General features: G+C 33.9%; 2 protein-coding genes across 2 annotated transcripts; one reads left to right on the top strand and one right to left on the bottom strand.

The window, feature by feature from the left end:
* Window positions 1–1207: 1207 nt before the first annotated feature.
* LOC106126848 (carboxypeptidase B) lies at window positions 1208–4223 on the top strand. Its single transcript, XM_013324729.1, has 9 exons — window positions 1208–1441; window positions 1780–1971; window positions 2200–2232; window positions 2361–2494; window positions 2616–2776; window positions 2846–2971; window positions 3090–3195; window positions 3522–3668; window positions 3924–4223. Exons 2-9 carry the CDS (start codon window positions 1842–1844, stop codon window positions 4203–4205), a joined length of 1119 nt encoding a protein of 372 aa, XP_013180183.1. The 5' UTR covers window positions 1208–1441; window positions 1780–1841; the 3' UTR covers window positions 4206–4223.
* Window positions 4214–7106, bottom strand: LOC106126847 (carboxypeptidase B). The gene is made up of 8 exons (XM_013324728.1): window positions 6800–7106; window positions 6311–6397; window positions 6108–6241; window positions 5783–5943; window positions 5559–5684; window positions 5207–5312; window positions 4797–4943; window positions 4214–4597 (listed from the first exon to the last, which is right to left on the bottom strand). Exons 1-8 carry the CDS (start codon window positions 6957–6959, stop codon window positions 4358–4360), a joined length of 1161 nt encoding a protein of 386 aa, XP_013180182.1. The 5' UTR covers window positions 6960–7106; the 3' UTR covers window positions 4214–4357.
* Window positions 7107–16969: the final 9863 nt, after the last annotated feature.

Below are 16969 nucleotides of genomic sequence, written 5' to 3'. Positions count from 1 at the left end.
TAAAATAAATCTAAGTAGCGCGTAACAAGCAGCCGTCACTGTAGGGGGCACAATTAAAAAGATAAACGCCGTAAGACGAAGTCGAGGCGACATCTCAGCGGGCGGGGCGGCGCCGTTTGGGGTCCAACGTCTGGTTAGCTGGTTACCCAACTTACTTGCGTTACCATTGGTAATATTCGAGTTCTTTACGAATTTAAATCGTTATTTTTTTTAATTAGAATTAAAAGTTTTGTATCAAAATTAATTTTATGATTAACATACATAAAAAATGAAATAATTTTAATGAATCGATAAAATAGCTGATACAAATTAATATCTCATTTAATGACGATGATGATGGCGACAGAAAAGAGTGGTAAAGATAAGAAAGCTGAAACAGAAGGTATGATTGGTTGGTAGTGGTTTTTTTATTTACTTGTATGTGTATATGTATATATATTGTGTTAATATGTATATTATTTTCAATAAAACATAAAACCGAGGTGACACTAACACAGGTCTAACATGTTTATGTGGTTCCTTTTGGCACCGGCAACTTTACGAAGCATCAAATGATTACGTTAATAAAAAATGCGGATTAAATTCTAGAGACCATTATATTCATTATGTTGGATAAAATTGTGTATGTTTAAGTTTTTACAACTCATACAAAATAAAGTTGATTCGAGTTATAAAGTGAGTTACATTCGTGTTTGTGAACAATGAGTAGGGGTAGCTATTTCATTAACAGGGAGTGCATAGTCGGGGCAAGGGGAGGAGGTGGCGTTTACTGAAAATATCTGATTACATCTAATTATCGAGCGGGGCCGCGCGACTTTAGCGCCTTCGTCCTTTGACTCACTCATCTTGATTACAAGCGCATTGTTTATATAACCGTTTGGAACTATGCACTGATTAAAAATTTTCTTAAGGAAGCTTTTGCAATATCGTCTTTGTACACAAAAATGTTTTACGTAAGATACAGAGTTATTCTAGAAATGACATGTAACAAGGGTAAGGGACAAGTATCTGTATTATTCTATAGTATCAGTCCACTATGTTCCAATTATTGTATATTTTAATTTAATTAATATTTAACCTCATTGATGGTTTTAATGCAAACCATGAAGTTTATATGTAGATTTTGTAAGATACAAAAAAGTTTGTGTTTTGTGTGGTTCAGGTTGGTAAAACATATTTGTTGTCAATGTTGGCCCCATCTGTCAATCATTTGGTTCCCTAATTTTAATCCGTTTCGTGAAATGTCAAACGCAAAAATTTTTCGTTTAATGAATTAAATAATTTCCAAAAATTATAAAAATCTAAAAGTTTTATTCTATTAAAAATCACATATAAATTGTCAAGGTGTCACAAAGAAGAACACGTACTTATCAAATATGGTCTGTAAAAAATGTAAAAGAAGGGCAAAGGGCTTTCCTCAAAAATTTGGATACAAAAGGCAGTAAGTTACTTCTGCCTTTTACAATTTTAGAATTTGATTTAAACCTTATAGTTTCATCTTGATTTTATCCATTGTACTCGTGCGCAAAAGCTTTGTCGATGGGTTCATGACGTCACACGTTATCAGACGAAGACGAGCACAAGTTAAAAGGACAATCATCGGCAAAACTTCTAATAATCTAATCTTAGAACAATTTGTAATAACGTTATATTTTAATAACAAATTGTAATAACACCTTTAGAAAAGTCTCGCTTGGAGTACAATCAAATGTTTGCTAAATTAAAAATACACATATAGTAATTTTTGAAATAGACCTTTTAAAATCATTATATTTTCAGCTATAAACATCTGCAGCGAAAATAAAGATGATGTAGATGTAACTGTCGAGGGCACACGAGTAATGCAACTGGAAAAATTACTCCGAAACCGTAACATCGTTTATGAAGTGACTGAAACAAGTGCCGATGCCATGGGGAGGCTACGACTTGCTAGTCCCACACCTTCCACCTATTCACCCAAATCACCGAGAAGTAAGCACTATTCATCTATACACTATCGAATAATTCAAATTAAGATTATTGTAATTAACTACTTTGAGATGTTGTACATATATTTCCAATTATGTATGTCCCTAATATATAATTAGGTTTGTTTTTTCTCGAACTGTCATCTGGGTACGATGACTAAGTATTGTTTGCATATTACTCTTTTTGATATTTTGTAAGTTATTAAATCTTTGAATATGTTTTTTACGGCAGGAAGCGGAAGGAGACTGAATGGATCACCCGATGGTAAGTGGTTATTTTTATACTACGCATAATAATCCAATCGAATGCGTTGCGAATCTTCGTTTTTTGTGGCAATGTTGTAAATTGATTTGTGTACTTGGATACGTGTTAAAACATTTCTAATGCTTCAGGTCGTAGTATGGATTGGATGGATTATCATCCTTTGAACGTAATCTATAAGTATTTAGTGGACCTTGAAGCGCAGTGTCCATCTACATGTACTTTGAGTGTTATCGGTACATCAGTGGAAGGCAGAGATATAATGGTATGCAAATTTAACTGATTTTTAAAAAAATAATCTTTTTTTAAAGTAAAGGCAAGCTTTTTCCGTTTGTTTTTATACAAGAATTAAAATCTGCATGTTAATAGTTTTGTGTCCTTTTTAGTTGCTTAAAATTTCTAATAGCAATGCGAGCAACACAGGAGTTTGGTTGGACGGTACCATACACGCGCGTGAATGGATCAGTGCATCTGTTGTCTTGTACATAGGCGAGCAGCTTGCTAAGAATTTTGACAGAATGCCAACGAGCATAACTAATAAAGACTGGTAAACATGTCGTGTTTTATTAGACTATGTATCAACTCTACTACGATAATAAGAATGATTTATTTTAAGGTATTTAGTGCCAGTCGTAAATCCGGACGGTTATGTTTACTCGCACACGAGTGATCGAATGTGGAGGAAAAATAGATCGCGCCTTGGCTCGACTGTAGTTGGAGTGGATCTTAATCGTAATTTTGGGTAATTATAATTTTATTAACCTTAACCTAGATATTCCAGTTCCATATAACAAATGTAGCTCAGTGATTATACGTAAAGAATAAATATTAAGATTATTAATAAAGGTCTATGTTCCCAGAGTAAGATGGGGTGTAAATGGTACAGAGTTCTCGTCTGGTGATCCTAACCATAATAATTTTAGAGGTACAGGTGCATTCTCCGAACCAGAAGCAGGTGCTATTAAGGTATTAAAATTATTCTAATACTAGCTGTCGATCACGACACCATCTGTCAGATTAAATAAACTTTACTAGCCTATGTGTTCTTCCAAACTGTGTTCTATATGTATGCCAAATTTCATCGAAATTCGTTCAGCCGTCCTGGAGATTCCTTGAAACAAACATCCATCCTTCCAAACATTCGCATTTATAATATTAGTAAGATTAATAATTAAGTGTTTTGTTTATTGAGTTTGAGAATTTAATAAAAATCTTAAACAAATATGTCCACTTGTGTCCAATATGTAAAGCTAGAATGATACAAATAATTCAATAGTATCATTTTTTTGCAGGATTTAATTTTGTATTCGTCGATACCGTTTAAGATATTTTTAACTTTTCACTCGTACAGTGAAGTTATTACTTTTCCCTGGTGTTTTACGACTGACCCTTGTCCAGATTATGTGTATTTACTTGAAGGTGCCACTGTTATGTCAAAGGTAATTAAAAACTATAATTAGAAAAAAATGAAGTGACAGTTTTTTGCAGTTTTTATTCAATCTAGCTTTACTATACGATATCATTCATCCTGACAACCCTTAAAGATTGTAGCTTGATATTTAATAGCGTTAATCCTTCCCTGATAAAACCTATTCAATTACAAATGAATTATTTAAATCAGACCAGTATTTTTTTAGATTAATAACTCTCCGATTATAACTTTTCTTTTAGTAACGTATATGGCTAAATTTCAGGCTATTTTTGATACAAGCGGACGTCTGTATAAAGTCGGTAACTTCAGAGATTTAATGTATCCTGCAAGTGGCACGAGTATCGACTGGAGTTACGGTATCGCTCGCATACCGTATTCATATTTAGTCGAGTTGAGAAGTAAAGAACATAAATTCGCTTTACCCAAAAAACAAATAATCGAGTGCTGTGAAGAAATATGGAATGGTGTAAAAGCTTTAGCTGAACACGTCGATAAAAAGAAATGTCTAAATTGTGAACCTTTAAAACATAAGGAAATGCAATAATAAACTCGTTCAACCGATTATCGTATTTTTTATTTACGTTTTCAATTGATTTATATATACAATATTGTATTACACAAACATTACGAAACAAATACATACATTGGTTAATACAAAAAACATTAAAGAAACCGACATATGACCAATTACATTTGTTAATATTGATCTATAAATTCCATAAGTTTGCCCACAGCGTTCCAAATTTCTTTTCCTGTTTCTATAATCTGACTTCTAGGGAGTCTAAACTTATGTTTTTTGCTTCGTAACTCTATCATATATGAGAAGGGGATATTTGCTATTGTGTAACTCCAATCTGTGCTAGTTCCGCATGCGCTGTATGTCAAGTCTTTAGTACTACCCACTTTATAGATCAAACCACTGCTTTCGTAGATTGCCTGAAAAAATCAAATAGCAATTGTTATTTTACACATCATTGCATAAAAATGCATAAACAAAAACGTTCTTTTCTGTTTTCTTTGAAATGTAAAATGTTAGTTTATGTGTATTTTTCAATTGATTAGACAATAATTTATGTTTTTACGTTGGTTAAGTATATTTAGCGTTGTTTTACTTGTAACATAAAAGTATTTTTACCCTTGCCATAACCGCTCCACCTTCTAACAATTGAAGATAATCAGGACATGCTTCAGCCTTGTGGCCCCATGGAAATATTATTAATTCAAAATAACTGTGAAAGGACAGGAACACTTTGAAAGGCGTTCTTGAACCCATTATTGTATCCTGTAAGTTACAATATTTTCTTTAATTAACTTTTTTTAATTAAAATCATTTATTTTCAGTGAGATAAGGACAGATAGATGATCATTTATTTTATTAGCAGAACTGACTTGGGACAAATTCTCATTTAGCATCAATTCTTCTAGACCATCTTATTTTTCTTCAAGTATGAAAAGTTAGTTGGATGTATTGTATTTCAAGCCTCACTTAATGCAGTAACTTTAGGTTTGTGCATTGTTAAAAGAAATTATTTTTGATTTGGTTACCCTAACGGCGACTGTTTCAGGTTCAGAAAACGGCGCTGGACCTCTGTAGAAAACACTATGCGGTGAAGCGGACGATCCTTGGTCACCATCAACACCCCATCCACAACTGTAGTCAACACTAGAAGCTTATATTTGCTACTTACATTATTTATTTAATACTAGCTGTCGCCTGCCATTCCATTAGCGCAGGATTTAAAAAAAATAGTAGTCTATGTATTCTTCCAGGCTTTGTTCTATATCTATGCCAAATTTCAGTGAGATCCATGCATCCGTTGATACCTCCAAACATCCAACCATCCAAACATTCGCATTTATAATATTAGTAAGTTTGGTAAACAGAAAATAATTATACCTAAAATTTCTATTGAGGTCAACTCCAACACATTTTCCTTCGTGCATCGCGCGATTTTTCCGCCACATGCGCTCATGACTATGAGTATATTCATATCCATCCGGATTTAAAACAGGTACAAAATGCCTATAATGTTGTACAATAATTATGATATTTTTAAACACTGGTATCAAAATATTTGTAGATCTATTTTAATAAAAGAATATAAGTATAATTCAGCTAACCAATCCTTATTGGTAATTGATTTCGGAAGGTTATGGAAATTTTTAGCAATGATGTTAGCTATATAGGTGACTACAGCAATGCTGATCCACTCTCGAGAATGTATGCCAGCGTCAACCCACACGGGCGAGTTGCCGGCATCACTGTTGGAGATCTTTAGCATCTGGAATATGATAATTCCCGTTAAGATCTAGGATATCATCAGGAATCTAAATATCGTACAAATAAATTATGCCGTTGTCGATGGCACACATTCAGTGTGTTACTGGCTTGACATAAATTCTGGCTAAAATTAATTTGGAAGTCTTTTAGAAGGCCTTTTCTTACCTTAATGTTTCTACCTTCAACGGATTTACCGATTACTGACACTGTGCAAATAGCAGGATAATCTTTTTCTAAATCATCAATGAAACCATTAATAACACTTAGTTTATGGTATTTCTTCCAATCCATGAACGTTACTGTAAACAAAATAATTATAAATCGGCTGTACAAAAAATCAAATATCCATCAAATAAATAAGTATATACCTCGTCTTCGCTTCGGTCTCTGTGAAGGAACCATTACTTTCCAAACGTGATGTCTTGTTATGACGCCTGGATAATATTTACCTACAACTAAAGTTAAATCAATAATTTAAATTAATTATTTCATACAATTGACACATCTATTTTTCCCCAATTACCATCTCCTGAGTTTAGCTTTTAATTTATGTTGTCTAAAAATCGTGGCACTTCTTTTGGTCGTACCTTTATCATTATGAAGTGTTTATTTAAAAGTATAATTCATGGCAGGTGGCATATCCGGTAAAACTCAACTACCCACAACTAACTATATCTTGGCAGTAGCAAAGTTTGTTTCGGGATTTCACGTTGTGTTTGTTGTTGGGTCTAAGAATTTTATTTTTTCGTCTGTGTCAATATTAGGAAGGACATTGACTTCATCTACAATTTCTTAAGATGAGTAATCTATTGAATATTTATAAATTCGGTTCGGAAGATATTATGAAAAATAATCACCTTTTTTCTGTCGGTTGCTAACATTTGTTTGAGTACTAACATCGCATATTTTCTCTTCCTCCTCTTCATAGTTTTTATCAATAACTTTGTTTATGTGAAAGTTTTCAGCTGATACTAACGAGAAATAATCCTCTAAAATTCTATTTGATTTAGTCGCCATTAACAAGAGTTTTAATAGAAAGATTTTTTTATTGAGTTGCTGAACTTTTAGAAACACATTAGATTTCTGTTAACTGTTCTTTTAATACAGGTATGTAATATTATATTGTATTAATTCTAACCAAAAATTTTGAAATTATACTCTCGAAACGTGAACGATTCAAAACAAATTGTTGTCATGTCACTTGACAGTGTTATGTCTAATGAATACAGATTATTTTTTGCTCTTAATTAAAAAATCTAAATAAAAAAAATTTAAAGAAATATTTTAATATTTTTCTATCTTAATATTTACCACAGATAACGGTTGAAGCGATTTATTAAATTATTTTACACATTTAAATAACGAAAACAATGAATAATTTAATAAAAATATATATAAACTAGCTCCAAATAGAATAAATTCCTTGAATAATTGTAAGCCGCGACAGAAACTGAAAAGCGCGTTGGACACTTCGTACTCAGTTAGCCACAATCATGCTCCTAGCTTATTCTGAGCTGTCCAAACGATATTGTTTCTATGTCGCGTCTAGATATATTTTGACAATACAATCCTTGCTCAAATGCCTGCGAATATTATAAATTTCTCCCACACATGCTTACTACGTAACCAATTAAGTCATCATAAACTCGAATAGAACGAAAATACAATGAGAGAATTTGAAAAATGTTCGATTTAAAAAAGCTAAAAATGACAATTATGTTTTCTTCAGGTGTATTGGCAGTGAAAATCCGAGGTAAGCAAGTTTTCTGCAATTTTTAATATAAATACTATATTCTCGTTAAAATAAATGTGTATCAGAATAGTGGTAGAAACTTTTCCTGTTGTAGTTTCAACACTGCGCGGCGGCAGTGTGTCTAATTTCGGACAAACGAGATTGATTGTAACGGACATGCGGTTTAAATGTGTAGACCGACTAGTTTTTACACTTCTAATTTGCTGTGTAACTACGTGGCTAAAAAATGACTTCTTTCAATTATTATAATATTTTTATACTACCAGTCGTATGGTGAAGAGGCGGTAATTAACGCGATTAGCATGAACATAGCGCTGCGAGATCAGCTAATTGAAACATATGGCTTTCTTGCGTAACGTTTAAATGTTCTTTTGATACATTGCGCAGTTATATACACTATTAAATCTCACAAAGACCTTGGGCTACTTAGAATCGTTAACCTATTTCTACCTTTATTAACTTTTGACTATGCTTTATTTTGTTTATTCGATTGACAGGAGCATAATGGTTTTAGAGAAAAATATATGTAGGAAAATAAAAAACGTCACTATTGTAAACTATGCTTAACTAACAGTTTAACCTAAGTGTTTTTTTTCAAAGACAATTGTATTCTATACATATTCTTGTCCTGTGTACTAGTTTGTAAATTCGTGAACAAGATACAGTGAACATATTTCAATCGACAATACTGTAGTCTTATTAGCCTACTGCATTATGGACTCCCTTACCTGTATTAACTGGCGCTTCAATTCCTGTGGGAGAGAGATCTGTTGGCCGCAGGTAGCCGTTGCATTGCATCATTTGCTCGAGTAATTGATCAAAGCGCGCCGACTTTATCACTACATCGTAACGTGATTGAGGGCAGCACTGCGCACGAATCTTGTTCAGGCGAGGGTCAAATTGCGTTGAATACATTGTACCACAGCGGAGATGTAAACATGTAAAATTGTTGTTAAAAGTACATGAAAAATTATTACGACTAATAGTTACTAAGTTAACTTAAATTATCATCAGGATGTCATATGGTATATTTAAACAAATGAATTCGTTTTTTGGGATTACCACTTATTAGAATTATCAAGAGTTAAAAAAGCTCATTTACAAAACCCTTCAGGGCTCGGAAGCGACAAAAACGCAACATCGCTTTTGACAATCCGATACTATAATCCACAATGGGCCCCTAAATGCCTTAAAGCGACCGGAGTCTGTTTTAATGCGAGCTTCGTCGTGTAAACAAGCTTTTGTTGGCTTCCTCTGCCTTCGGCTAGAGGGGCTGCTGAGAGGGGAAGGGGAGGGGATCAAAAAATTCCGCTTCCAATAAGGGACATCATTAATTCTCGGCAGTCGCCCGGCCACGGCGGGGGATTGCCCGCATTACTCTAATAGCTTCTGAGAAAAATAACGGATCAATATCCGGTTATACTAGTCTCATTGTCACGGCTTATCAATGCTTGCATACGATTTTTTTTATTATTGTCACAATACAATTCAAAGAATATATTAATTGACTACTGGCAACCCATTTACAAACACTAATGAAATAAAAACGTCATGGTACGCCTAATTCTCGGCCTACATAACCATTCCTAACGAATATTTACATATGCAATTAATAGTAAGTATGTTTAAAACTGATGAAGTAGAACTACAATAATCCAATTAGGTTAAACGTTCACCATTGCATGAGGACTTATAATTAAAACATCGCAAACAAAAAGAATTCGAACAAGAAAAAACATCACAATATTCCTTTCAAATAATTATCCGACAAAAACATGCCAAGATTGTTGCGGACTTCGTTAGGATCTTACAGGAGCCCTCCCTAAAAAGAATTAATGATTCCCTTTATTGAAAGTTCAATTTTTTGATTAGTAGTCGAGCGGCGCGGGTGAGGGACGGGGAACGCGGACCGACGTGTTCAAATACCGGATAGCAAGGAATTTATTTGCATTCGGTCAATATGGTTCTGATTTGGGTTTGAAAAGGCTGTACGTTTTGCTCCCTGAACTGTTGAGTGTTTACTGTTTAATCGGAATTTTTGGGACGTCTAAATTGGGACATAGCCCTTAAAACTACTTAATATGTAGTAATTTTTAGATTCACATTAATTGCCAAAGAATATCACAAATAAAAAGACATGGATAACTCATTGAAGCGAAGCTTTTCTACGTGAGTTTAATAGAAATAGTTGTGTTAGTTTTAAATCGATACAAATTGCGGAGGCCGCATCGGTCGACTTCCGTAATCTGTTGGTGAGCGGCGGGCGGTGGCGGGCGACAGCGGGCTACGGCTACTCCGGTGCGAATTTAATTTAGTTCCGTAGCCGTCGCTCATTTGTTCAAATTACACCCCGCGCCGCCGCACCCTCCGCCCGCTGCTGGTGTTCCAGACATTTTTAAGCCTGAGCACACTGTACGCTATATTGAAATTTTATGCTTCTGCTCTTGTTTGGTTGTGTACATGTAGCTTTATTTAGAATTGCTTACGATAGCTTTAATTCAACAGCAATCTTTAATCACGTTAGTTGAAGTTTTTATATTGATAAAATTAATTTGTTGGAAAACTTGGCGAAACGATGTATTGGTCAAGTTTCTAACAATTGCTTTAGGTATTTATTATATCCAATAATTACTTCACCAAAGGGGTAATGATATATCGAAGGATGTTGATATTTAAATATAAAAATCCAGTATTATCAAAAAGAAAACCAGGTCAACCAGGACATCGCGTGTATTAGGTGCGCAACTAAGATCTCGCTGTTTGTCAGTAGATGGCTCTAGCAGTAAGAACTGGTTGATTTTGACATATCCAAAACGTCATGAATCAAGCTTAGACATATGGTAAACAAACCAACAATACATGGTTAGCAATTTGACACTTCCCCATATTATATAATATGATAACAACCATAAAAACTCGTATATTCCGTTAATGGTTTATTTTTTAAATTATCTCTATGGTTTATTATGTTATTTATTCTTTTCCTTTGTAAATACGGCTTAATACATACATATGTCGCTTTATGATGGTGTTTACAATGACAAATGTTTTAAATCCTTTATTACTACCAATTATAAATATCATAAACCAGACATTTTTTGGGGTCTTTAAACTTGTCTAATCTCGTCGTTAAAATACAGCACATACCGTCTAACTTGGATAAGCAAGACTCCTCTATAAGCGAGAGGTGTCACGGTGAACGACCTTCGTAAGCGAGAAACTCGGGTTTAAGAGGAGCGAGAAGAATAGCGCGGTTTTTTGAACTCTCGCTTATACAACAGTATACCTTTGTTTATTGTTATGACCATAAACTAATTTTAATGATTACTGTCAATTTAATTTGAATGTAAAATCAAAACTTTAATTTCCTCTAGTTTAAATATTTACCCTCGTTAGCCGGTAGTAAGATAAGAGTTTTACTCAAATATTGATGTTAGAGCTTCCTTGTTTTTCATTGAAGGAAGAGAACTCGGCACAGGCCTTACTAAGTCTATTGTGTTTAAATTTAAAATATTCATTTTTATAGATGTACCAAATATTTATAAATAATATAATTTAATTAAATACTTCAAATTTTAAATGAATATTTAACTGAGTCTAGTCTAACTGTTTTTTTTAAACAGCCAACGAACGTATTCGCTTTTGAGATTTTCATTAAGTATTGCGGTGAATTGAAACATTCCTTATTCTATTTCTCTGTCATCTGGTTGAGCATATGAGTATATAGTTCTTTCCATTTTTTTAATTGTTTAACATTTTGAGTAAATTTATCATCATCATCAGCTCACTATCCGTCCCCACAAATGGGCTCGGAGCCTACTCTAAGTTAGGGGTGACTAGGCCATAGTCAACCACGCTGGCCAAGTGCGGATTAGTTGACTCCACATATATCTTTGAATTTCTTCTCAGATATGTGCAGGTTGCATCACGATGTTTTCCTTCACCGTATGAACAAGAAGAAGACAAGAAATATTATATACTTATGTAGTATTATTGTATGTTCTATAATAATCCACTGATACTAACATTGAACATTAAATGGTTCTAGTTATAGTCAAACTTTTCATAGTTAACATCCGACAGAACTTTGACGATATCCGCACTAACATAACAAGATGTGTTTTATGCACCAGAATCTCTGACCTGTCGTGATCCTTTTAACTTTGGCGTTTTGTTCAAAGATTGGAGCAGTGTATGATAGTTGAAAGGTCCTATTTGTTTGGTCATGAGAAATAACAGTGGTAATGCGTTGGGGGTGTGTTTTTGCTTTATGTCGCGTGAAATTTTATTGTCACGGAGAACGTCGGCGTCGCGCCAGCCAATATCCGACTGCACGGCTATCCAGCAACCAAATTATAGTCTGGTGATTATGAATTAAAGATGCGAAGGTCGGGTGATTAGATGCTGTCGTTAACTTTTACTGCTAACTAGAATCGTCAGTAAACTACTCATATTATGGTTAAAATTTTAACTTACAGTAGTTTTCCTTACATGACAGGTTGTAGAATTTGTACGCATGTTAACTGTGCTTGAAACATAATAGATATCCGAAATATTTATGTATCTGTCTTGATGGGGAGTCTTAATTTAATTCAAAATTAGCTTTTAATTTAAATTCAACGTGGTATTGCGATTATATTAATCACTAGCTGTCGCCAGCGACTCCGTCCGCGCGGAATTAAAAACAAACTTAATTAATTGCCTGTGTTCTGCATCTATGTCAAATTTAAGCGGGATATATGCATTTGTTCTGGAGATACCTTTGAACAAACATCCATGCAAACATTCGCATTTATAATATTATTATATAAAATCTTATAAAATACAATAATTTCTATGATAAAACAATTGCCATTATAAAATTTAAACAATTAAACTTGGAGTGCAAAAGGGTTCCAGTTGACGGTATCTACGTATTTGCATAGCATTATCCAAATGAGACGGCAGTGGCTTTGTCGGACGTCTAACTCGCTAAATGAGAGATTCGTTAGCAAACAGGACCGGCCACCGGCCACCGGCCACGTCAAACATCCCGACCTCGCGCTTGCGACACAATGACAAGGATTTATTCCTTCAACCTTTATACCTAATTACGTATTAATGATTGTCAAAGATAATTCAAATTAATACTTGACCATGTCTTTATCTATAGCATGAATTTTAGCTAAATTTATATACGAAATTCATCGATTTTTTGAAGGATTGTATGCCTTGAAATAAGTTGTTGAACAACGTATGTATTTTAACTTTTAGATGGGACTATACGAAATCAAAATATGTCTACTCGTTTATTACTAGAACGTAAATTAAACATGACAGTGAGGATCATATGTTAGTGAGTCCGGGATTGGAAGAATTCGTTTGAATAATCTTTGTCTACATTATACAAGATTACTTTTACTTATCAAAACAAAAAAAAACGTTATACTATTCACGCTTGTATCATTGTAAAACGTTGTGAGCCAGAAATAACCCTGGGGACAGTGTTCGATCACTCCCCTCCCCTGGCATATCTATTGTAGCTGAAATTAAATGCCTCGTTGATCTAACAGGTTTGGAGTGACTCGCTGGAAAAAATGTATTTTACACTGACATGTGATCCTTTACGTAAAAAATAAGATTTTATCGGTCTTCAGATAACTGGAATTGATTAGTTTGAATATAAAGTGATGTTTGTTAAAAAAAACTGGTTACCTACCACAGCTTTGCTAAGCTTTTATTATTTTACTGTCGCAATATTTTATTGCGTTTTCTACGATAGTTATTGTTTAAAAACGTTATTGAAATCTGTACTAATTCAGTCTGTAAACCTTTTTAATGAAACATTGCGTCTATCAATAACAATCGTGTGCTAATCTTTCATTATTATCAAGTTTGTTGTAATAAAATTTGATAGATTTTACACTATAGTTCAAAAATAAATTCTTCCCAAACTATAATATACTCTAGCTATATAAAGATATCAAAATGTATCCGGAATACAAGCAAGAATAATAATGTGAGTTTAAATTGAAACGTTGTAAATATTTACAACAGTTAGTGACGGGAACCCTTCGACAAACTAGTTCGGAACTTGTCTTAAAGTTGGCAACTGACAACCTCTCGGATATATTGGGAATATAAATATCCTCAAACGCCCCCAGCCCTTTCTCAGCCACTTAAGACATCCGCTATCGGCCCTTGCGTCCTGTTATCTGCTCTTATTGCGAAGCAAACATCTATTTTGAGATATGTGCAACTGTAAGCAACAGCCCTTAAGGTAATATAAGGTTTAAGAAGTTTTGAATATGTTTGTTAAACTGACTATTTTAAGTAGAAAGATGCTTCGTAGTTTAAATTGAATAGACCATACCTTCTTGTTAGTTCTTGGAATGTATGTAGTTATTCATTATTGTTGTAGATGGATGCTATAATATGTTAACTTATCATACTAGTAGGTATTATAAATTTTAGAGGGATGGATGGATTTTTGATAGAAGTTATCTTCAGAACGGCTTAACGACTGTGGCTTAAATTTGGCTACTTATTAAGGTATTTTAAACCCGCCGAACGGGGTCACAGGCGTCAGCCAGTTTAAGGATACATGTAACGTTACATTTCTGTTTGTCAAACTATTATATCTACATAAAATTAATTTGTGATTTTATTATTATTTATTATTAAAATTCTTAAACACTAATAAATAAGCTACAATCGTAGAAATTCACGCTACAAGTCACCGGATATGGATACGTGAAAGTTGCGTCGTACCCGGATATCTTGTGAATGCAGCCGACGTCGGCGAACTTTGGATGTGTACGGCCACGTGTCAAGCACGTGATCACGCCAATTTCCTCGAGACACACCAATATCACTAGAACAAACGAAAATGAATCTTAAGTCAAAGTGATAAGGCTTACTGTAACCGTAAGTTAAAGTTTGTAGAACTAAAACGAGTATAGACGTTCGGCGTTATATAAATGGACAGTGGATATTGATTATCGGCAGTGACTTGAGGTTTCTTAGTTCTGATGATGAATTGAAAACGATAGCTGTAAAATTATAAGTTATTTTTTATGTTATTTTCACTTGTGATAAGTTCGATGAGCTTCCGCTGTTTAAACGCATGTACAAAATTATCGTATCGTCGACTTCGTTTCCTTTAAAAACAATTGAGATAATCTTTAATGGAATGTTTAGATGGATGGATGCATGGATGTTTGATTGATGTACTTATTAAATTTTTTTAAATTCAACGCGGATGTGGTCACGGGCGATAGCTAGTATGTAATATAAAATAATAGAGAATATACTTAAGTTGCTCTTAAAATTATTGTTCAAATGAAACGATTACAGATTATAATACAACTAATTCCTTTACCTGACAATCGTAATTCTTACAACCCTCTGTATTCATCAAAGTTTGAGGCCAATTTCACAGAAGAATGGACGTTAACGGCCGCCTCTTGACTTTCAAGTTATAGGAAAAACTTGTCCAATCAGACTAAGTAGCACTTTGTGACCGGTATCGTACTGAAATCTAGAAATATGGATACGGTATAATAAACATACATTTACTTAAACTAAAATCTGTACAATAGTATTTTAAGGCTTTCTCCGATAATATTTTACATCTAAGTAAGTTTACCTTTAAAATGTTTTGTCAATCGTTTTCTACTTTTCCATAGATTCGAATTTTCGAAAATTATTTTTTTATTAGTAAGACATCTTGTTATTTGTAGTTTATTTCCATTTGTAGAGTTGCTACGATATTATCCTAGCACAGCTACGAAGACTAAACCTGACATAAATGAATACGTACAAGTATTATAATGAATACAAGTCTGACTCAAATAAAATATATCTCTAGTAATATTATAAAGAGGTCATATTCGATTGTTTGTTTTCATTGAATGCGCTCCGAAACTACAAAAATGATTTGAAAAATTATTTCACTCTCGGGAAGCTACACTAAGTCCGTGTGACGTAAGCTATATTAAATACTAGATATTTTTTTAATTCCGTGCAAACGAAGTCGCGGGAAACTGTCAGTTGTTCAATTCAAAACAATTTCACCCAACACAAAGCTATAGTAGTATTTCGACTACTTTCGTAGCTTCTAGTTAGTTATTGAATTAAACGCATGCCCGGACACAAACTGGGAAACATAAAAGAATAAGAATTAATATCCGTCAACTACAATCTGCGCTGAGGCGAGTCGGGACGGGTCGAGGCTTCAGGGCTGATAATAATTACGTAGAACTTTTATATATTTCGCAATTGACTTAAATAAATTAAACTTTGCACAAAAATGTAAACAACGCTATATTAAGCGATAGCAATAAAATTAAAAAAAACTTTTCAATACCTAAAAATAATAGTTATTAATAAAAATGTATAGTTTATAATTAAAAAAAAATCTAATAACAGAATAGTTTTAAACTAATATTTTAATTTTGTTATTATAATTTTTGAAATTATTTGAAATTTTAGTTTTAATATAATTTTTTATATTAATCGATAATGATAGATGTTCAAATAATTCCGGTATAGAATCATAATGCGTTCGGCGTGGAGAATGCGCGCGGCGGCACATTCCGCGCGTGCTTTGAAGTGTCGGATGTACCGCTATTTAAGATATGCAGGTGGATACTGACGCTGATTGGGGAATGCAGATCGTGCCATTGATCAATAAACATACGTATTATTGAATTATCAAATTGTTATAGTGTATAAGGCTTTTTCAAACCAGTACGATTTAGGTTCCTTCAAAATGTAGTTCTGAACTCTTTTGTTCTCCTTTATCAAAGGCAGGCTTCTGCAGTTCCTCAGAAGTTGTAGATGTACGTGGACGTCGACTATTAACTCCGTGGTTTCGCCGCTCGTTGGCCACCTTCACTTATAAAATAAAACGCATAAAAAGATCAGGGTTAAGGCAGCAAAAAAGAGTGTACAAATTTCTTCAAGAGGTGTGGTAGTAACACACAATATCGATCGGTATTCGTTTCAAAGATCTCTTTAAGAAGCTCGTGAAAAAGTAAAATTTAAGACGTGCAAACTTTGTAAGTCTTGGCTTTGAGTAAGTAAAAGGGGCTAAAGCTAAAGAAAATGGCATGCATCCATTATCCTTTAAGAACGAAGCAAAAGCAAAAAAAAATCTAAGCTTGTTCTATAAGACTATGCAAATGTAGAAAGGTCTTGACGGTCGGCCGCCTGAGGCCGGAGGGGGGCGGTGTAGGTGTGTGGGAGGGGGTGGAGGTCAGTGGACAAGGGGCAATGGGCAGGGGGCAAGGGG

Source organism: Papilio xuthus, unplaced genomic scaffold (genome assembly GCF_000836235.2).
Source record: "Papilio xuthus unplaced genomic scaffold, Pxut_1.1 DF824992.1, whole genome shotgun sequence".
Lineage (NCBI taxonomy): Eukaryota > Metazoa > Arthropoda > Insecta > Lepidoptera > Papilionidae > Papilio > Papilio xuthus.
The sequence above is the reverse complement of the archived record's forward strand: the minus strand, read 5'-3'. Positions and strand labels throughout refer to the sequence as shown.

Coding starts and splice junctions, on each gene's coding strand:
- LOC106126847 (XM_013324728.1), bottom strand. CDS start 6,959: ATGGCGACTAAATCAAATAGAATTTTAGAGGATTATTTCTCGTTAGTA. Junction 5,685..5,782: donor TCAATTACCAATAAGGATTG/GTTAGCTGAATT, acceptor ACAACATTATAG/GCATTTTGTACCTGTTTTAA. Junction 4,598..4,796: donor GTGGAGCGGTTATGGCAAGG/GTAAAAATACTT, acceptor TGATTTTTTCAG/GCAATCTACGAAAGCAGTGG.
- LOC106126848 (XM_013324729.1), top strand. CDS start 1,842: ATGCAACTGGAAAAATTACTCCGAAACCGTAACATCGTTTATGAAGTG. Junction 2,233..2,360: donor ACTGAATGGATCACCCGATG/GTAAGTGGTTAT, acceptor CTAATGCTTCAG/GTCGTAGTATGGATTGGATG. Junction 3,196..3,521: donor CAGAAGCAGGTGCTATTAAG/GTATTAAAATTA, acceptor ATTTTTTTGCAG/GATTTAATTTTGTATTCGTC.